This window comes from Arachis hypogaea, chromosome 7, assembly GCF_003086295.3.
Source record: "Arachis hypogaea cultivar Tifrunner chromosome 7, arahy.Tifrunner.gnm2.J5K5, whole genome shotgun sequence".
NCBI lineage: Eukaryota > Viridiplantae > Streptophyta > Magnoliopsida > Fabales > Fabaceae > Arachis > Arachis hypogaea.
The window spans coordinates 53,442,107-53,465,354 of NC_092042.1; the positions used below are offsets into that span (position 1 = coordinate 53,442,107).

Below are 23,248 nucleotides of genomic sequence, written 5' to 3' on the forward strand. Positions count from 1 at the left end.
ATTATCAACTAATAAAAATGAGGTGTCAATTTCTCATGAATTCATTTTCCCTCCAAAAGTACTATTCTCTCTTCTAAATTTATTTTAGAAAAATATATTTATTATAATTATATTACAATATTACAATTAGTATTTAATGAATAATGCATAATTATAATAATTTAGAAAAATAAAATAAAGTCCAGTAATTTATCTTCCGACTGCACACGTGTATAAAATAACTTTTAAGAAGGAGTCATATATAGTAAATACGGTCGATGATTGTAAAACTGTATACTAACATTGATATAATATTATTTTAGGTATATGTTTTGCAGGCATCAAAGAAAAGTGTTGAGTTATTTTTTAGTAGATTTAAATTATTCATTGTTTATTAGAGAATTTTGTGCATTAGAATTCTCTAATAATTTATTATTTATTTTGAGCTAATTTTGATATGTTCTTATTTGACAGTAAAACAACATATAAAAATTTGTTGGTGGGTCGAAGTATTATTAAGTTATTTATCGTCACATTGAGTATATATGTTTGATTTATTGAAAAAAGTAGATTACTAAAACCAATTAATAACTATTTAGAGTTAATATATTTAACACTAGCTTAAGAAAAAACAAATAATACATAACATGTTAATATTTTTATTAATCAAATAATTATAATTTAAATTAATCTTAACAAAATAATTTAAAATTATAATTTTAATCTTATCACGTGCATGACACGGGTTAATACACTTGAAAATTACTGCACGATGAATGTGGTATATAGAGAAGTTTTTGAGAGCCTATAATAAAAAGGTAGTAACAAAATGTCTTACTAAATCTATTTATTTATTAAAATTTATTACTATCACTTAAAAAAATTTAGAAATTCTAGGAACTAATAGATGAATTCTTATTGTACATTAATAGTTTGAGAATATTAAAATTATCATAAAAATTTGTATAATTTTATTCTTTGACAAATAATTTTATAATTACGTTAATCATATAATTTTATATACAAACATTGATACAGTGTTGTTTCATGTATATATTTTGCAGGTATCAAAGGATAGCATTGAATTGTTATTCAGTAGATTTAAATTATTTATTGTTTATTACAAAACTTTCTGCATTAGAATTCTCTATTAATTTGTTCTTCATTTTGAGCTGATTTTGATATTTTCTTACTTCACAGTATACTAACATATAAAACTTTGTTGGTAGATTTAAGTATTACTAAATTATTTATGGTCATATTGAGTATATATACCTGATTTATTGAAAAAAGTAGATTAAATAACTATTTTATAGTTAATACAATTAACACTATATTAAGAAAAGAAAAACAACGCATACAAGTTATTTTTTATTAATTAAATTATTATAATTAAAATAAAATTTAACATAACAACTTAAAATTATAATTTTAATCTTATCACGTGCATGACACGGGTGATTAAACTTGTTGAATTATAGATTTTAGATAGGTATTCGTATATTTATGGATTTACAAAAAATAAATAAATAAATAAATAAATTTTATATTTTATTTTAATTAATAATTATAATATATGTTATATTATTTTATTTTTATTATTTAAAAAAATAAAAAATATATTTTATTAATATTTTTTAATAAAAATATATTTTTTAAATATTTTTATATTTTATAGATATATTTAAAATCTAATCTAACTCAATCTGTAAATATACGGATCGAATAAAATTTTAAACTAAAATATATAGATATTAATTCTGATCCCATCATTTTAATACTGATCGTATCAAAATTTTAATATTTTCATTCTGATGCATGGTACACTCCTAAATGAAAGTAAGAAAATAATAATTAAAAGTTTTAAAGTTAAAAGAATACAAAAATGCCGATGGCGCAGCCTATAATTCTTTTCTTTTCATTTACTCTTCTCTTATATATTGTATAACTTTAGAAAAAAAAGGGGTTAAAACTAGCAAGAGAAATCATTACCCGAGACTCTTTTTTTTCTGTGTGTGTTATTTCACTTATTTGTTAGTGGTATTAATGGTTTTTGAACTTAACTTTTTTGGCCCTTTTAGACAAGTATCTAACATTTTTACCATTTTTTCTTAAAAAAAATCATTTCCCAACTCCAAATCCAATACACGATCAATAATCCAATTTAATTTTAAAAGGAAAAAAATAAAAAAGGAAAAATATACCTACTCAATCTGTTTAGTAAATTTCTATGTCCAAGTTGAAGCTTATTGAAAATTGAAAAATTTAAAATTCTGAATATTCAGATTCTCATTTTTTCCATAACTCACATTTATCACGCCACGAGTGCCACGAGTGTAGTAGTGCTAGAAGTCAATACATTTTATAATTTATAATTATTATTAATATTTTTAATAGTATAAAATTATATATTTTTTATAGTTAAATACTAAATTTTAATAAAAGTGATCACTACTGAGATGTTTTTTTGCCACAAGTGCCTCCATCCACATCCACTTCTGCTATGCTTTAATCTGCTTTTAACTTGGTAGGTCGTAGCCATAAATGTTATATCCTATATCTGTATTTTTTTTAATATTCAAATATTTAATACATATTTATATTTATAAAAGTATACAATTAATAGTATAAATATAATTTTTATTTTTCCTTTGTGTGAACTATATTCCGTCTGCTAAATCACATGTCTCCCAAAGTCCCAATCATTCCGGCTACCTAACCCCTCCTACATTATTCCAGGGGTACTTCTGTAATTTTGGTTGCGATGCAATCACAATACAAATTCATAATTACAGTCACGTGCTCCTAAGCACTTGTCAACTTTTTTTGTTTGAAAGTATATGTATTCTTAATAGTACTGAGTCAAAGAACTCAATAGATTTAAGTAGATCAAATTACGAATATCATGAGAGGTTGTTTGTCTGCAAATTTTACTGGGCATAGAGAAAGTCAATGATGTTAATCTATGGCCACTAATTTAAGAATAGTAACACCATTTAAATTTATGGATATCTACTTTGTTTTTATCTGTTTGGGGCAGATTCTTAAATAGGATTATTCGCTCTTTAATATTAATATATAATACGTATAATATATGTAAAATATTTAATAAAATAATTAATAATATTGTATTATATTTAAAATTTTACTTTAATTTATGTTATGTATATGTATGTGATAATAGTTATATAAATTTTAAAATTTTATTTTATTTATTAAATTTTAATAATTATGAGACGGGTACTCATGGAGCGGGTTAGGATTTACCTTTTTATTATCCGTAGATAGAAGTAAGACATGTTCTATACAAGTTATTGTAGAGTGGAACGGAGTTGGATAGAGTAAAAATCCGCCTCTACCCATCCCGTTGCCACCTCTACGGCACTAAATTACCTTTTCTTTTTACATGTAAAATATGATGACAACTAAAATTTCTTAAAATAGTTTGGCAATTAGAAATAGTGAATCCAAAATAATTGTTTGGGAGGTGAGTGTGCATTAAGACCTACACTATTTGAAGGTTATCTCCCTCTATCACGATGTTGGTGAAGCCACTGTCTAAAACTAATTTGAGTGCCAGGAAACATGCAGAAGCATCTGCCTCCTTCGCCGATGCAACTTTTTAGAGGAATCATGTTGCGACGACCATGATGTTACCGTCATCATTGCAAATCACCGCCGTCGCCCTGGTATCGCCTCCCACCAACCCTGTTCTTGCATTTTTGTCGATGAAAAAAGAGGCATCGAAATTGATTTTATATATACGCGGTGGAGGTGGTTCCCAGGTAGTGCGGTTGTTCCTGGTAGATCCAGGTGCTGCGGAAGAGAGGTGTTGGCGTTGTTGAACAGCAGCGTAATCCGTGGCCCTGCGCACTGCATTGCATAACAGATTATTGGATTGGAGGTATGATTTTCAAAAATTGTTTGATTTCTATTCCACCACAAAGCATGAAGGCACTCCAAAAAATTTTCCTTTCAGTGTTATCAAAACGATGAAGTAGTGAATTAATCCATTCTTCTATTGTTTGATCTACATAGTGTACTGTCCGGAGAGTGAAAAAGATACCAAAATCAGCGAGACCATTCACAGTTTCTAAAAATGTGAGTTTCAGTTTCCTCTTTAAGGTAATAGTTGGAACATAGGTTGGAATTACAAATACCTCCTTTTTGTAGGTTTTTCTTAGTGGGTAGACCTTGTAAGAGTAATTGCCAAACAAAAGTAAGTGTGCATCTTGGATCTTGTGACTTCCATAATATTTTTCATTAGAACTGAGGTCTGAAATGGTGTTCACTAGATTCTGCAGCATGTTGCAACTATGATCGTATAAGATGGTAAGCATTTTTTACTACATATAGCCCGGTGTTTGTGTTTTTCCATACAAAACTATCTTGTTGCTGATTGATGTCAATGGATAGACTTAGGATTTGTGTTGCTTCGAAGTCATAGAATATGTGTCTAATTAGGCTCTCTTTCCAAAACAAAGTAATCGTTATCAATAAGATTGTCGACTGTTGCTTCCTGATCAAAATAAGAACACGGACTCCAAATTTTAAAACCATTCTGGTTAGGAAGCCACGAATCTCCCCAAATACGAGTAGTTGTATCGGATCTTATCCGCCAAAAGCCTCCTAAATTTAGTACCCATCTTGAAGACCATATGTTGCGCCATGTATAACTTGGATGGTATCCAATAGCTGATCTCAGGAAGGTTGTCCGATTATAATATTTTGCCTTGAGAAGTCTAGCAGCTAGTGATACTGGTGTTTGGATAAGCCGCCAGCCCTGCTTCGCCAACAAAGCTTGATTAAAAGCCTCAAAACTCCAAAATTCCAAGCCACCTTCCTCTTTAGCTTTACAGAGTTTTGTCTAGCCGACCCAATGAATTTTTCTTTCTCCCCTGTTGCTGCCCCAATAGAAGTTACGTATTAAACTCTCAATCTGTTGGCAGGAGCTCTTAAGTTGTTGAAAACACCCCATTATATATGATGGAATTGCTTGGGCCACAGTTTTAATTAGAACTTTTTTTCCGGCCTTTGAAAGACTCTTCTCCTTTCACCCTTTTAGTTTTTTCCAGACACGCTCTTGGACAGAGTTGAAAATCTTCTTCTTGGACCTGCCCACAAAAGTGGGTAGCCCCAGGTACTTTGCAGTTTGCATGATGTTCTACTGCCTAAACTCCTAACCAATCTTGTATAATCATTTGTCTGAGATGTGGCACATTTCGGCTAAACGTAATTTTTGACTTGTCCAAATTGATCCTTTGTCCAGATGCTAATTAGTAGAATTGGAGAATCTCCTTAGCCTCCCGAATAACCTGATCCGAATTTCTAAGAAAAAGAATACTGTCATCTACAAACAAAAGATGTGAGATTTCTGGCGTATGCCTAGAAACTTGGATACCCTGAATTGCTTTTGTTCTCTGGGCTCTTAATAATAACCCTAAGAAAACCTCCACACATAGTATAAACAAATAGAGTGGGAGAGGATCACCTTGACAAATTTTTCTTGTAGGTATAAAAGGCCTAGATGGTATACCATTAATTAAGACTGAGAAGGATACTGTGGTGAGACATCTTCGAATTAATCCTATCCAAGTGTGAGGAAAACATGTAATACTTTAAAAAGGAAAGGCCACTCAATTCTATCATATGCTTTAACCATATCTAATTTGAGTCTGACATAACTGTTAGTCCCTGTTCTTTTTTCTTCATGAAGTGGAACGTTTCAAATGCTACTAAACCGTTATCTGTTATTAATCTTCCTGGAGCGAAAGCACTTTGATATTCGCCTACAATTCCTGACAAAATTAGCGATTACCTTTGTTGCTACTTTGAACACCACGCTGCACAATGAGATAGGCCTAAACTCTTTGGGATGCTTCGGTTGCTGTGATTTTGGGATCAGACAAATATAAGTTTTGTTTAGATCTGACGGGTCTCCTTCTTCATTCAGAAAATATAAAACCCAACGCGTGGTTTTATCACCTACTATGTCCCACATTTATTGGTAGAAAAGTGCTGGCAAAACATCTTGTCATGGAGCCTTGGTGGGATGCATTTGAAACAGTGCTATTTTTACCTCTTCTCCTGTGAATGATGCCTCGAGAATCTAATAATCTGCTTGAGATACTCTATCCCGAACTACTTCCACTGCCTTCTGTAGTTCCGAGAATCCTTCTGTCCTAAAGAAGATTTCAAAAAAATTAACCATTACTTCTTCAATTTTTGCTTCTTCTTCATATACAATCCCGGTATCATCTCTTATTCTGTCAATATGATTCCTTTTTGCTTATTGAGATGCCTTTCAGTGAAAGTACCTTGTATTTCTATCACCGACTTTCAACCACGTGGCTCTAGAGCGTTGGGACCACCGTATTTCTTCATGAAGTAGTAGTTCATCTAACTTGTTCTGGACATCTCTTATTTGCTATAAAATATCTTCTGTTTGTGGAAAAGTTATAAGTTGAGCCAAAATTTGTTGGTTCTGTTGTATTTCCATCGAGAGTTAGTTGAAATTATGTCGTCCCCACTCCTGAAGTACACTACCACAGTTTGTTATAGTCGTTGCCAGGTATCCTTGTCTCCCGATCCAAGCTCGCTTAACAACTTCTTTGCATTCCTCCTTTTTGTAACCAAACCTCTTCAAACTGAAACAAGTATGGCCGCTTTCTCTTTTGCTTTCGTGCCCGTCCATGTCAACTAGAATAGGACAATGATCTAAGCTATATCAATTCAAATGACGTACAATCACCTCCGAAAATGCCTCTTTCCAATCGATAGTCGCTACTGCTCGGTCTAAGCGTTCTTATATATTAACTTCGCAAACTTGATTATTAGACCATGTAAAGGCATGTCCCACAAATCTCAAATCAAATAGTTCATTAAGTTGCAACGAATCTTGAAAGCCTCGAACATGAGCATAGGTGACAGATAGCCCATCCAATTTTTCCTTTTATTTAAAAATCTGATTGAAGTCACTATAAACTAGCTAAGGCATCTGATGTACTTGTCCTAACCGATTAAGAAGCTCCCAAGATCTATATGATTTGGCGACATCGATGATACTTCCAACACTACGGAATTGTCCTACATAACTGCTAATTCTCTTGATCTTTGTCTCCCATCTCCTTCACAGTCAATTCCCAAACTATTGTGCAAACCTCCTCTGCCACGAATCCGATTTAACTCAACCATTTTTTTTCCTTATTTCCATAAGGAATACAAGGTTGGGAACTTGTTGTGTTAAGAGTTTGTTGAGAGCTCTCACTGCCCATGGGTTCCCAAGCCCACGACAGTTCCAGCTAAGGAATTTCATTGGTTCTGGCAGGGCTGCTCTGTAGCCGCTGCCGAATTTAAATGTTCCGGGTTTGTCCGGTTGTGTTCCTTCATAAGGTGGTCATTCTCATCCCACTCTATTTTTTGAATGTCTCCAGTTTTCCTCTTTCCTATAAGCAACACACTTTGGTGATGGGAGTTAGGATGGGTGAGTGAATCTCGAGCCATCTGCTTTCACTTTGTAATCCTTGAGGAATGAATAGGTGGAACTTGGTTGCTGCTCCTGTCCTCATTCCGTTGTGCGCCTGCGTTTTCTTGTAAAATATTTAGTGCATGCTTCCCCATGTCGTATGTTGGTGTAATTTTTTTGTCCAAGGCAGTCGGTACTCTATAGGTTCCAATTCTTGTTCTTGCGTTTGTTTATCTAGCGTATGTTCAGTGTTGTCTTTCTGTTTTGTTAGCGCATTAGGGGTGTTCTGACTTGAATGATTGACTGGATTCATCCCCTTACGGTGTCTACTTGTCCTGATAGAGCAGAATCCCTAGTATCTTTCACAAATAGCTTTGCAAATCCTTCTAAAACATCAGCCCTACCTATTTTTGGATCAAAACGCCCATCTCCTTGAAAATCTTCTGTTGCCCGATGCTCCATTATAGATCCAATTGTATTAGCTCGTATCTATGGTCCAAGCTCCTTTTTGTCGGGTTGATTTGGATCCTTAAGATTTGACTGGGCACAATTATTTTCATTATGACCAATTAGACCACAATAGTAGCAAAAGTGGGCAGCCGTTCATAGCATAACTTAATCCATGTACGACCATCAATCTTATTTCCCAGGAATACCCCACTTTTGATTGGTTTCAATATGTCCATACGTATCCTGGCTTTCAAGAAACTCCTTCGACCTGGTTTTGCCGTAAACATTTTACACTCTTTCACTTTACCAAGGCGTTCAGCAATTTTGGTTCCTAGTGTGGTGGTTTTGCAATGTTCTGGCAGGTCCAGAGTTGTAGTTTGAGTTCTACACTATTGAAGGCTGGTGTGTTAATGTTAAAATTCTTGATCCATCTAGAAAGTAGTAACCATTCATTATGGAACAGCTATGGTGAACTCTGAAGAACTCGTGTTAAATCAGTTTCATTTTGAAAGAAAAACTGATAGATTTGTGGTGCTAATTCGATCATACTAAAGTCAGCTGGTTTCCTCCAAACATTGTTCATAGCTGCCTGTATGGCAGTAGAAAAAATGGATTTTTCTGTAATGAACTTTCTAACGAGACTTAGATTGCATTTTGCTACCCCCGCATGTACATCACAGTCTTCATATTTTATAATTTCTGGGTCCTCATTAGAAACTAGAGCCTGGTCTCTATTGGTTTGCAAGGTTGTGTCGGTGGTGGAGTTATTAGTGATATCTTGATAATATGATTGTGAAAAAATTTTCGCCATCTACAGATGAAGAGACAAACCGCACAAAGCGAAGAAAAACAACAATTAAAGCGAGACGATCTCGATTTGGCAAGAAAATGGAGAAAAGCGCTATTCTCTTTGAGCAACTCTGTTAAGTCGGTGCTAATAGAGAAAACCCAAAGACAGAGGAATGAATTATTCTAATTAATCCAAAGTTGCAGGGGAAAAGCCATTTAAGCACTTGTCAATTTTAGTGTTATTCACATAGTAGTTTAGACAATTTTGAGATAAAAGATTCGTTGAATTCGAACATTAATTTTATCATTAATATGGTTGGAGCTAATTTATTTAGATATTATAAACGGATGAGTGTAATATATTAATATTATGTTAATTTGATGTAATGTTCTAATATGGAAATTGCTAATATCATAAAAAATCGTGATTAATGATTTTAAAAAAGATTAAAAAATAAATAAAAATGAGATTATAATTTAAAATAACACAAAAATAAATAAATTAAAATGAGACTAATGATTTAAAGTATGATAAAAAAAATAAAATGAATGAAATTGATAGTCTTAATTTCTTAAACTGATCTCAGTCATGTAACGATTTCTTTTCAAAATTTGATCAACAATTTTATAGACACCGTTATAAAATTCATATATATAGATTACACATCTAATTATCCAAAGTTTCATTTCATCGTATTACACAAAATTTTTTATCTTATTTATATATTATTATTTAGTAAATATTTTATAAATTTAAAAAATGTTTATTTTAATTAATTTATAATTTAATTTTTATTATTATATTATTGTTTATTTTTTAATATTCTATTAAATTTTGTCATGTATATTTAATTTTTTTCTATTTACAAAATCTCAACATCCATCCCATGAATAAAATTGAATTAAATTTTGTAAAGAAAATCATCCAATTCAACCATACATTAATTATTTTTATATTATAATTAGATTTGTGTAATGCGACGAAATGAGATTTTGGATGTGTAGTTCATATATATATATATGAATTTTATAACTGTGCCTACATAAATCGTTGTTTACGTTTTGAAAAGAAATCATTGTTGACGATTTCATTGAAAAGAGAAAAAAATAAAAGAATAATTAAGAACTATTGGATAATTAATCAATAGCTGAGATCAATTTAAAAAACTAAGACTATTAATTTTACTCATTTTAATTTTTTTTGTTCTACTTTAAATCATTAGCCTCATTTTTATCTATTTTTTGTTCATTTCTAAAATCGGTTAATTACTATTTTTTATGATATTAACAATCTTCGTAGCAGTGCATTATTACAACTTAATATAATATAAATGTATTAGACTCCTCCGTTTATAATATCAAAAAAATTATCCTAGTAGATACAAGATAATTAAATATATATTTTTTATACATATATATGAAACATAAAAAAATAAAAATAATAAAATAAATAAATAGAGACCAGTAAAAAGAAAAGGGAGCGGATAATCAATCTTAATCAAGCCAACTAATTAAATAGTTGTTTAGACGATTAATTTAATTGATTGTTAGGTCATCAAATATTCAAATCAGCTAAAACCTCGCTGAATCGAACAATAATTAGCTTAAGTAGCTTCTAATAACTATTAAGTTCAATTTATGCATAACATTCTTTCATCCTTTACTTCTGGATCAACAATCTGTTGGTGGGTCTCTAATCTCTATCTTCAAGTGGAGTCTATAAAATTTTAAAAACAATAAATAAATAAATAAAGTAGCTAATAAGTTACGGGAGAGAGAGAAGAGATTTATTCATTTTGAATGAAAGCAAACTAAGCACAAGCAGGGCTTCAACGGAGAAGAGAAAAAGAAATTTGGGAGAAAAAAGGTTATGTTATTTTGATTTGATTAAATTAATAAATTTATTTTATTTTTTATAAAATTTTAATATGTTATTTTTGGTATAAAAATAAATATTAGAATATAATTTGTTAGTTGTATTATTTTTTTTGTCTGATTTAAGATATCTATTTTATAAAAAGTTTATGTTAATTCTATGAATTTTGATAATATATTTTGTTAATTGTTGACATGTTCTAGTGTCACTAAGAATATAAATTATGAATCCATTATTTTAATAGTAGAAAATTGTATTGGACTAAGTCCTCTAGATTTTTGTCCTTTTTTAAAAATTTTCTTACGATAAAATTATAATATTTGATTATTTACTTTCTGCTATTATATTTATTGATTGTAGTATTTTTGGTATTACTCATTTAATCGTACAAATTATAGAAAAGGGCAAAACACTAAGATAAGTCAAGGAGAAGTAAATTTTTCGCAAATCAACTAAATAGAAAGCTGATTCAGGAATCCACCATTGTACAAAATCATATAGTTCAAATCAGGATACATCGAACTAGTTTTGCATGTAATTCGAAACAAGTTGGTTTGAATTACCTTAGCACATGAACATAGCATAATTCGAATCGGATGGATTCGAATTACACATTGGATAAATCGAGGCAAGATTATTCGAATTAGCTTGTGAAACGAAACACTACATAATTTGAATCTACCTGATTCAAATTACTCTTTTTGGCCACTAGTAGTAATTCGAATTAACCTATTTTGAATTACACTAGATTTGGCTATAAAAGGAGTTCGAATTCACCCCATTCGAATCACTTCCCCACTCTCAGACCCCACCAAATCCCAGAAAAAATGACCCAAATTCGCTCTGACAAAGGCTCGAGCAGGATAGTTAGCTAATAGGGGACGATCCAGGTAGACTATATCGCTTGGATGGAGTGGCTCATATTGCTGGGGTCATCAACGACGAGGTTAGTAGTTAATTTTTTTTGCTAGTGGTTTATGTTTGTGGTTCTGCATGCGGTGTTTGTTGGCGGTATTGCATGTGGTTTATTGAAGTAGTATTATTTGCGGCTTTGTTGGCGATTTATGTTAGTGGTTTTGCATGTGGTATTGTTAGTGGTTTTGGATGTGGTTTTTGTTAGTGGTTTTGGATGTGGTTTATGTTAGTGGTTTTGAATTCGGTTGAGTTTTGTGCTTTTAGTTATTGGTTTTGTTTGTGGTTTATGTTAGTGGTATTGCAAGTGATTTATTTTAGAGGTTTTGTATGCGGTTTTGTTGGCGGTTTATATTAGTGATTTTTGTCAGTGATTTTTGTTAGTGGTATTACATGCGATTGATTTTTGTGGTTTTGTATACGGTTTTGTTGATGGTTTATGTTAGCGATTTATGTTAGCGATTTATGTTGGTGGTCTTGGAATTGGTGAATGTTAGTGGTTTATGTTAGCGGTTTAAGCATTTGGTTTTGCTAGTGGTTTATTATGTTGGTTTTGCATGTAGATTCTGTTAGTGGTTTCCATACGTGGTTTAGGTTGTTACTTGTTTTTGTTAATGGTTTTGTAAGTGGTTCTAATTATGTGGTCCATGTAATGCGCAGCCCCAACGATGCATCTCGAACATCCGGCGGAAGTAGGACATGTGACTCGATGAGAGATATGTTCCGTACTTGCAGATGGCTAGATTATACCATCTTGCGAGACTGAACGATAGATGGTTCCAATTAGATGAGCCCCTTGTCAGTGTCTTCGTCGAGCGGTGGCGTCCGGAGACGCACACATTCCACATGCCATTCGGAGAGTGCACGATCACACTTTAGGACGTAGCGTACTAGTTGGGGTTGCTAGTGGACGGGCGTTATGTCAGTGGTTGCCTGACAGATTTCTACATATACATCCAGCATGGCCGTCCGGCTTGGGTGTGGTTCCAGGAGTTGCTTGGCGTGTTACCTCCTGCGAACCAAATTCAGAAGTTTCCAATGAACTGCACTTGGTTTCAGGAGACTTTTGGAGAGTGCCCCGCGGGAGCTGATGAGGAACAGTGAGGCGCTTTGCTCGCGCCTATATCATGTCCGCGTATAATGTTATACTATTTTTTCATACCTTTAAAACTCTATAACACCGATGTGATATGCAGGTGGTCAGGTCACAATCCTTCCGGTAGCGAGAAGGGAGTTCGAGTGCAGATGTGGAGACTGAGGATAGACATGTTACAGGCGAGGGATGTGAGTATACTAACCTCATTTGTCTAGTTAATTATAGTTTCAGCATTTGGATTACGATTTCGCCTTACAATATTCATATGTTGTTTCAGTTTATCTGGATGTCCTATAGCTCTCCCGACGTCCTTTAGGTTGTGCATCCGGAGGTGTTGGAGCCTCATCATACGGCGTTATAGCGGTGTATGATGGCACTGATATATTTTGCGGTGATAGAATGGTATCAGATTGATAGGGTGTTACCGCAGTTCAGTGGAGTGTAGCCCCGCCCTCAGCCCGCCCTGAACATTGACTTCTTGATGTTGAAGGACGGGAGAGGAGGTGATCGTTGGTTCCCGTACAGTTTGCAGTTCTGGCATCTTCATTGGGAGAGACGCACGGACTACGTTCTCCGGTTCGATGTTGTTGCTGACTCGGGACCCTCACATGACTTCTTGGACTGGTGGAGTCAGCATGGAAAGAGGTTCTTGTCATCAGAGATGTACCTGGGGGATCCGAGAGCCATTCTTATTCCTGTTGAGGCGACGCAGAGGGGTGCTGGTTGAGTTCCTGATATGGACCGTGTTGACGACGTTCCGGATAGGCGTCAGGTTGATAAGAGAGCTCGCGTCGGGACACGACGGAGCCAGCGTGAGTGGAGGTGGCTAGACCAGGCCTTGGACGAGGGTGACGCGGCGGGTAGAGGTAGAGGTAGACGACGATGGCGTAAAGGCAGACAGAGAGCGCGTGCTGCGGGGCAGGATCACAGTGATCATGGTTACGATGATGACGACGGTTATCATCAGGGTCCTGGCGGGAAAGATACTGGAGGCGATGCTGGAGTAGGGGGTGTTAGTCCCCATCATGGCGAGCATGGTGGAGAGTGGTACGGGTCTAGTATGGGAGATGATTTTGGCGATCGTGACGGCAGACTTGGATTAGGTCCACTAGGCGATTACGGGTGTGTTTGGGGTTCACGTTGGGGAACAAAAAAGCTCGTTTGAACGTCTTGAATGTCATATTGTTATGTTTGGCAATTTTTTGGAACCCCTAACCCAGAATTGCTTTCACCTGAGAATGTACGTTCACGAGAAGCTAAAAATTCAAGCTTCTGCGTTCACGTTTGGAAAATTAATGACCGTTGGAAGAGTTAGGTAACAAATTTATTTCATATCTACCAACTGTACCCTTCCTTTCTTCTATAAAAAGGATGCCCATAACCACATAATTTCACACAGTAATAGTTCTCTCTATGTTTTTTGTTACAGAAATTTTTATTTTTTATCAAACTCCTTTTCAGATTTATGATCACTACAACTCAAATAATCCCCGGTGATGAATCCAAAAACTTGGTGTTCAATACCATGGCATAAACACAACTTCGCACAACTAACCAGCAAGTGTACTGGGTCGTCCAAGTAATAAACCTTACGCGAGTAAGGGTCGATCCCACAGAGATTGTTGGTATGAAGCAAGCTATGGTCACCTTGTAAATCTTAGTCAGGCAAACTCAAATGGTCATGAATGATGAATAAAACATAAAGATAAAGATAGAGATACTTATGTAATTCATTGGTGGGAATTTCAGATAAGCGTATGAAGATGCTTGGTCCCTTCCGTCTCTCTGCTTTCCTACTGTCTTCATCCAATCCTTCTTACTCCTTTCCATGGCAAGCTGTATGTAGGGTTTCACCGTTGTCACTGGCTACCTCCCATCCTCTCAGTAAAAATGTTCAACGCACCATGTCATGGCACGGCTAATCATCTGTCGGTTCTCAATCAGGTCAGAATAGAATCCAGTGATTCTTTTGCGTTTGTCACTAACGCCCAGCCTTCAGGAGTTTGAAGCTCGTCACAGTCATTCAATCATTGAATCCTACTTAGAATACCACAGACAAGGTTTAGACCTTTCGGATTCTCCTGAATGCAGTCATTAATTCTAGCTTATACCACGAAGATTCCGGTTAAGAATCTAAGAGATATCTACTCAATCTAAGGTAGAACGGAGGTGATTGACAGTCACACGTTCATAGGTGAGAATGATGATGAGTGTCATGGATCATCACATTCATCAAGTTGAAGAACAAGTGATATCTTAGAACAAGAACAAGCGAAATTGAATAGAAGAACAATAGTAATTGCATTAATACTCGAGGTACAGCAGAGCTCCACACCTTAATTTATGGTGTGTAGAAACTCCACCGTTGAAAATACATAAGAACAAGGTCTAGGCATGGCCGAATGGCCAGCCTCCCAAAGAGGGTTCAATCATAAAGACATGATCAAAAGATGATCTAGAGATCTAAGGTGATCAAAAGATGCAAATACAATAGTAAAAGGTCTTATTTATAAAGAACTAGTAGCCTAGGGTTTACAGAGATGAGTAAATGACATAAAAATCCACTTCCGGGCCCACTTGGTGTGTGCTTGGGCTGAGCATTGAAGCATTTTCGTGTAGAGACTTCTCTTGGAGTTAAACTCCAGCTTTTGTGCCAATTTGGGCGTTTAACTCCCATTCTTGTGCCAGTTCCGGCGTTTAACGCCGGGCAGTTTTGAGCTGATTTAGAACGTCAGTTTGGGACATCAAATCTTGGGCAAAGTATGGACTATTATACATTAATGGAAAGCCCAGGATGTCTACTTTCCAACTCCGTTGAGAGCGTGCCAATTGGGCTTTTGTAGCTCCATAAAATCCACTTCGAGTGCAGGGAGGTCAGAATCCAACAGCATCTGCAGTCCTTTTAAGCCTCTGAATCAGATTTTTGCTCAGGTCCCTCAATTTCAGCCAGAAAATACCTGAAATCACAGAAAAACACACAAACTCATAGTAAAGTCCAGAAAAGTGAATTTTAACTAAAAACTAATAAAAATATACTAAAAACTAACTAGAACATACTAAAAACATACTAAAAACAATGCCAAAAAGCGTACAAATTATCCGCTCATCAATGATATATATTGTTGATATATATTGTTTATATGAATTTTATTTTTTTCCCTTTTATTATATTTCTTTTATTCATATGATATATATTGTTGGTTTTATAAAATTTTTATCGTTTTTTATTTACATGAATTCTCGTTTTATATTTTATTATACTTTATTTTTGTTTTGGCTGAAATTTTTTATTTTTTATTCAACTATGTAAAATTTATAATTATAATTTTTATATATTATATTTTATTGTAACTTTTTTTATAATATAGATTAATTGATCCATCAAAAAAGACAAACTAAATAAAAAATATTCATAAGTATTAATAAAATTATGAATGTTGGATGTCAAAAAAGTCTTATAAGAATAAAATTATTGAGAGTATGGTATAAAAAGATAACATATTTGAAATTATTGAGAGTATGGTATAAAAAGATAACATATTTGATTAAATACTCTTATATATATATATATATATATATATATATATATATATAAAATTTATATTTTTTTAATAGAATAATGAATAACAATGAATTAATAAGATCTATTCAAATATTTAAAATAAAATAATAGAATAATATAAAAAATTATTTTAATTGATGTCTTTTTTAGTAATTTTTCATCTAAAAGTGATTTTGAATAGTATAACCCAAACAATATTTATTTTACTATAATCAATTTTGATATAAAAATTGTCAAACATAAATCACGTTAACACAAACTTACTTTTCATCAAAAGTAAGTTTGCAAAATCACTTTTATGCAAACTCTCGTTTGCAAACTGAAATCCAAACACACACTACTTCGTTGATCTAAAAGTGATTTTGAATAGTATAACCCAAACAATATTTATTTTACTATAATCAATTTTGATATAAAAATTGTCAAACATAAATCACGTTAACACAAACTTACTTTTCATCAAAAGTAAGTTTGCAAAATCACTTTTATGCAAACTCTCGTTTGCAAACTGAAATCCAAACACACACTACTTCGTTGGTGTTCCCGGTGCCGACCAAACACTTCAAGAGAGTACCCCATGGGTTAGTCCGGGAATGGAGGTTGCTAGACACGTATGTGGTCCGTTGTACCTTTTGACCTCCCAAATTTCCTTACGCTGCCGGAGGCTAAGCCGAATAAACCATGTGCACCTATTCCCAAACTCAATACACTTTCCAACATACTGGCGATAGTCAGACTCCACCACGTTGTACTATACCCCGCGTCGGATGCTGTAAGTCTTCACACTTAACACGGCCTCATCCTTATCCTGAAATTACTGACCAACCTGAAACTCTGTTAGACTTGCAGACCCTTCCGCATCTCTGGCGCCAAAACCAGCAGCCTCCCCAGGATCCCCTTCCTGCCTCATTGCATCCAAGTCCAAAGATGAAAAATATGGAGGGTAGAGCTGTGTGCCAGAGCTAGAACCACCTCCCGCACTAGCAGGCTCACTCGGTCCAATATCATCGCCACTGTCATCAGCAATGATATCCGGCTCCACATCGTCGTCGTCTCGATCATCCAACAATGCATCTCCAAGACCAGCTGGTGCAGCACACTATAAAGGGGTCGGCACATAATCCTCCATTCCAACCTCACCGCCTCCACTTCCGTTGAGATCCACTGCGAATGAAGGGGAGGCGACAGGCTAGACCAAAGGTTCATACACAGGTACGGTGGAAGATGCACCGGCAGGTCTGGAGCTAGAACCGGCTACCATGGCTACAGTGGGGGTATTCCGATTCGAACCCCCTGAGGTGGATATCACATCAACCAACTTTGCCAATAGTTCTAGTGTTCTGACTTCGAAAAACTGCCGACGACAATAAAGTAGGACGTGCAAGTCCTCATCACTACCGATCGTGAAACAATCATATTTCACGATTTCTTGGAGGACCGAGATTGGAATGCGATAGAAGAAATTTTTAACCCGTTTCACGCCTTCTAGACCAAGTTTCCGTAGAACAGAACTAACAAGGTCATCATAGCTAGTCGTAGTCCTCAAGAAAATACTGAGAGGATCCTTATCAGTGAACTTCACACCGGATCGTATTTTCCTCTTAATCGATCCTCTATGGTGAACCAAGACTACAAAACTCTCCTCACTAGCCATTTTTTCATTCTAATAAAATCAATTCACGTTCACACCCTATATATACACGATTGATCCTTTATAATTCGAACCAGCCTGGTTCAAACTATACTTTGTGTAATTCGAATTAACTTATTTCGAATTACATGAAATTGCGTCATTGTGAGTAATTCAAATCAACATGATTCGAATTACTATTAGTGTGTAATTCGAATTAGGTGACTTCGAATTATGTTAGTTTGTGTGTCAGTGTATAATTTAAATCTACATTATTCGAATTATATGTTAGTTGAGTTCGAACTTACCTGCTTCAAACTACATAAATCAAAGCAAATTAAAATGGACAATCTCATTGTTTCAATTTAACTTATTATAAGTCACAATAATTAAGTTCACATAAATAATAACATGTAATATATTAAAGTATGTTAAAACTAAACTTAATTTATCAATTTATTTTAAACAAATGGAAAGATTCAAGTTGAATACAGCTATTAGAAATTTATAGAATTCTCAAAAGTTACAAAATAAATTATTTATTCAACTTGATAAGAATTAGTAAAGAGTAAAAGTTTCATAAAAAAAAAATAAATATATATAAGGATTGACTAAGATTTTATTATTAGAACAGGAATGCTAGTTCGCTATACATTTAAGTATCTTTTTATTTAATTTTATTCAAGTTGATCCAACACTAACAAAAATCACTCTTATTAAAAGAGCATCATTACACATACTTTTTCTTCTTCTTTCAAATACGTACATACGTTATCTTCTTCTTTTAAATTCACGCATACTTCCTCCTCCTCCTCCTTATTCACATACGATGATTCTTTTTTTGCTTCTCCTCTTTCTCCTCTTCTTCTTTCCCTCTTTTGTTATCGTCATTACCAACAACACCAATATTTTGCTAATGAATTATTTTTTCAATCGAATTGAATATAATACAATTGCTAAATTGTATTGAATTGAATTGAATGGACGCAGGTGTTCTAAATTGAATTGAATTGATAATCTCTAAATTGTAGACACATGTATTTTGAATTTGATTTTATATAATGGATAATGTTCTGTTCATTTAGTACTATACAATTGTTTTACCTTAATAACATGTTCGGTTCATTATGCAGAAAATTATTTTAAATTTGATTTCATATAATGGATAATATTCCATTCATTTAGTACTATACAATTGTTTCAACTTAATAACATATTTGGTTCATTATGAATTGAATTGATAATCTCTAAATTATTGTAGACACAGGTGTTTTGAATTTGATTTTATATGATGGATAATGTTCCGTTATTCATTTAGTATTATACAATTTTTTCACCTTAATAACATATTCGATTCATTATGCATAAAACTGTTTTGAATTTAATTTTATATAATGGATAATGTTCTGTTCATTTAGTACTACACAATTGTTTCACCTTAATAACGTGTTCGGTTCATTGTGCAGAAAGTTGTTTTGAATTTGATTTTATATAATGGACAATGTTTCATTCATTTCGTACTATACAATTGTTTCACCTTAATAACATGTTCAGTTCATTATGAATTGAATTGAATTATTTTAAATTGAATAGATGCATGTGTTCTGAATTGAATTGAATTGATAATTTATAAGAGGAGGAGAAGAAAGAGAAGGAGAAGAAGAAAGAAAGAAAAAAAATCTGTGTGCAAATTTGGAAGAAGAAGAAAAAAAAGGAGAAGTAGAATAAGGAGAAGAAGAAGAAAAAAAAAGAATGAGGAGAAGAAGGAAAAAAAAAGAATCTGCAAATTTGAAAAAAGAAAAAATATAAGAAAGAGGAGAAGTAAAAAAAAAATAGTGCATAATTTAAAAATTATTCCAACAATTTGGATAAATTTAGATAAAAATTTTATTTAAATGTAAAACTTTATTCTTACTCGAAATTTTCAAAAAAAAATAGAATTAGCTATATCAAGTGTTTTTTTTTTCTATTACAAAAGTGTGATAGAGAGTAAATGCAAGTATATTGTTACTAGTATTATTGTCTCTCTTTGTTGTTATGTTATTAAAGAATTCATTAAAATTATGCTATATTATTGTTGAAGTGGTAGTCATGTAAGTGAGAAATTTTGGACAAATTAGTTGTGGATTTTAAAATTTACATATAATAAAAATATAATATGATTTTATTAGTGGAAGAAGTTTAAAAAAGTAAATCTTGTCATCTTCTTGTATTTTTTATTATATTTTTTAGGATAAAGTATAATATGGATTTTGTATTTTTTTCCAAATGTACTTCTGTTTTATTATATTTCATTATAATTAAAGTTGCTAGACAATTCTTGAGTTATAACAATAGAATTATAACAATAGAATTATATATTTATATTTACCCTATTTAATATTTGAGACAAAAAGAACATAAATAATTTCATCCATTACACATTTCGTGAGACAAAAAGTAGGAGTAGAATTAATGTTTGGTCATCTCTCATATCATATTGGGCAAATAGTAGACCATTAATAATGCGAATTCGTCATTCCCGTATTAAGAAAGTATTTTGATTAATTAAGAAAAATATACCAGGAATCAGATAAAAATACATGTTAGCAATACGTCCACGTTGGTGCTGAACCTTATGGTGGGTGATTGTCCGATCCCCGTGGTGGGATTAGATATGTATTTACAAAAGAATAATATTATATATATGGTCAATAAATTTATTATTTTTTATTAATATTTACTCAATTTTAAATAATAAAATTTATAATTTCTAAATTTTTTATTTTAATAATAACAGTTATTGATTTTTTTTTTTTTTACATTTTTTGAAATAAATTACCAAAAAAATGTTAAAAAGCTCACAAAATTTATTATTTTTATTCAACAATTAACCAATAATGTTTAAAAATATAAATTAAAAAATAATTGCTCACAATTTTTATATGAAAATAATAATTACATATCATTATTAAATAATTAAATTATTAATTAATACTTTTTAATTATCAATTTTAGGTGAATATTCACTTTAGTACAGTTTTTGGTTAAATGCAGACCCTTCCAATTCCAAACGAGTGAAAACTCTATAATAATCTCTTACATTTGGAACACTTGATGATGCTTGTCTTGATTTTTTTTATATTTAGACTACATTTACTTTTTAAAATAGAATAAAATAAAATACTAAAAATAAGATATAAACGACTAAGATACAAAATTTTATATTTTTGTATTTTATTTAGTGATAAATTAAAACAAATAATAAAAATTTAATTTTTTTTCAATCAAAAAATTTGAGATAAAAAATATAATAATAAAAAATTAATAAAAATAATAAAATAAATCCCTTATTAATATTTTTGGTATCCATCTTATACAAAATATACTAATTGGTCTATTATGTCAAACAAAATCTTGTGTGTCAATATTCTGTTAAACAAAGAGAGGCTTAAAGACCTCACAAGTTTCCAAAAGCATATAACCATCCAAGACAAAAAGTTAGATCAAAGGGAGGCAAACAAATCATAGGAATTCATTGTTGGTAATTAAACAAGCTTATTGTGAAATACATACACTGTAATATAAGTGGAACTTAGTAATGTTATTAATGTAGTGGAATGCATGCAGGGTAGTTATTAAGAAGCTAGTGAAGCAAGAACTCTGCGGGGTGTATTGCATGGTCTTCGAGCATGAAGAACAGCCAAGTTATCAATGATGAGAACATCACCTTTGTTCCATGGAATCGCAACACATTCCTCCTCCATTATTCTGAGGCACTCAGTCACCGCACCCTCCGGTAGTGGCTCCCCATCACCGAAGGTCACAGGCTTTGATGGATCATCCCATCCCACCATAGTATGGAACCACACCTTGCATCCCCTCCTCTCATCATACCTCACACCTTCCACTGGCCCTATTATCATCTTCACTCCTCCCTCCTCCAACCATTCCAACTTCATCCCCATTTCATTCGCCCTGCATTTTTCCAATTTCAATAATTGCAATTCAATTTGAATGACTATGAAAACTGTGAAACTAGTTAATTACCTCTGCTGGGCTAGGGTTTTGTCTGTGGTGTTGAAGTTTGACTTCCAGCCACGGCCAATCGGAGAAGAAGTGTCGTCGTTGTCACCTAAGAACCTTGTGTACAACAAGCCATGCTTCTCTAACCGCTCAACGAACTCAGGCTGCGCCTTCTTCATCTTTTCGTACACAAGGTTACTCAGAACTATTGGAGTCTCGCCGCCACTTCCAGCCTGAGGCTCTACTTCACAGAAGAAGAAGAACTTGGAAGGAAACTCAGGAACCAGGGCCATCTCGTGGTGGAAAGCGATGTACTGCTCCGGCGGGGACTCATTGGCGGTGAACACACGCCCTACAACTTTGGAGCGTGGTGCGGAGATACTGGCCAGGCGGAATTCGTCGTAGCCGAAGGCCTCAACGACGTCGTTGAAGTCGGAGGGGGTGTTCAGCTGGAATCCCCTCAGAAGCAGAGCACCGGATTCCGCAAGAAGCGAATCCAGCAACTGTTTATGAGATTCTATGAGTTGCTGCGGAGATGGAGAAGGAGAAGAAGAAGGAGTCACCACGGCTGGGAATCGAGCTCCGCCGTGAAGGTTCCTTTGCTGTGGAACCTCAATTTCCACCACCAATCCCTCTGAAAACCTCATGCTTCTCTTTCTTAGTTAATTTTTTTTAATAAAAGATATTAGTTGATGAATGGATAATTAAAGTGTTTCCCAACTTGTTTAATCATACTTTCTCATTTACACTTTAATAAAGACATTAAAAATGTCTTTTTTTTAAGACGTTTATACGTGTCATGTTATTATTGAACATTCTTATTAAATCAATTAATAATTTATTTTTTAATAAATCAGAACAAAATTAGTTTATTATAGCAACAATAATAAATTCAATTGTCTGTATTATAATTACTAGACCCAATTTGATCCGATTAAATTATACAATCTAAACTGAATATCTTTAAATTTTTTTATAAAAAGATAAATATATCTCTAATTTTTTGTTTTGCAGACATTTAAATATCTAAAAATTTAAAAATACAATAAAATCCTTAAAAAAATAGGTTTATTGTTATTATTATAAAAAAAATCAATTATATTCTAATTTGTTAAGAAATTTAAAAATAACCGATTCATTAATACGTCCAATAATAATGCGACATCTTTACACGTTCTAAACGTCTTTATGGGAGCATCCCATAGTAGATATCTTGCTTTACTTGTTATGATTGTTATTTATTTACTGCAGTTAGTTAACCTTATTTAGAGAGGAATCTTTTCCGTTAGGTTAGGGGTTTGTTAGTTTGTTAGCCTGATATGTGTATGTGTGTATATTCCACCCAGAGATACACCAAAAAATCATTTTCAGTACCATTTTTGGTTCCAACATGGTATCAGAAGAATTTTTCATACTTTTCTGCGTTCTTCTCTGATCCTCTTCCCTCTTTCTCGAACTTTCTTTTCCCCTTTTACTTTCTCTCC

At 33.1% G+C, this 23,248-nt stretch overlaps 1 protein-coding gene across 1 annotated transcript; it reads right to left on the bottom strand.

Moving 5' to 3' along the window:
* Positions 1-21,239: 21,239 nt before the first annotated feature.
* Positions 21,240-22,627, bottom strand: LOC112703091 (clavaminate synthase-like protein At3g21360). Its single transcript, XM_025754408.3, has 2 exons — positions 21,789-22,627; positions 21,240-21,716 (listed from the first exon to the last, which is right to left on the bottom strand). Exons 1-2 carry the CDS (start codon positions 22,409-22,411, stop codon positions 21,377-21,379), a joined length of 963 nt encoding a protein of 320 aa, XP_025610193.1. The 5' UTR covers positions 22,412-22,627; the 3' UTR covers positions 21,240-21,376.
* Between the last annotated feature and the right edge of the window lie 621 nt (positions 22,628-23,248).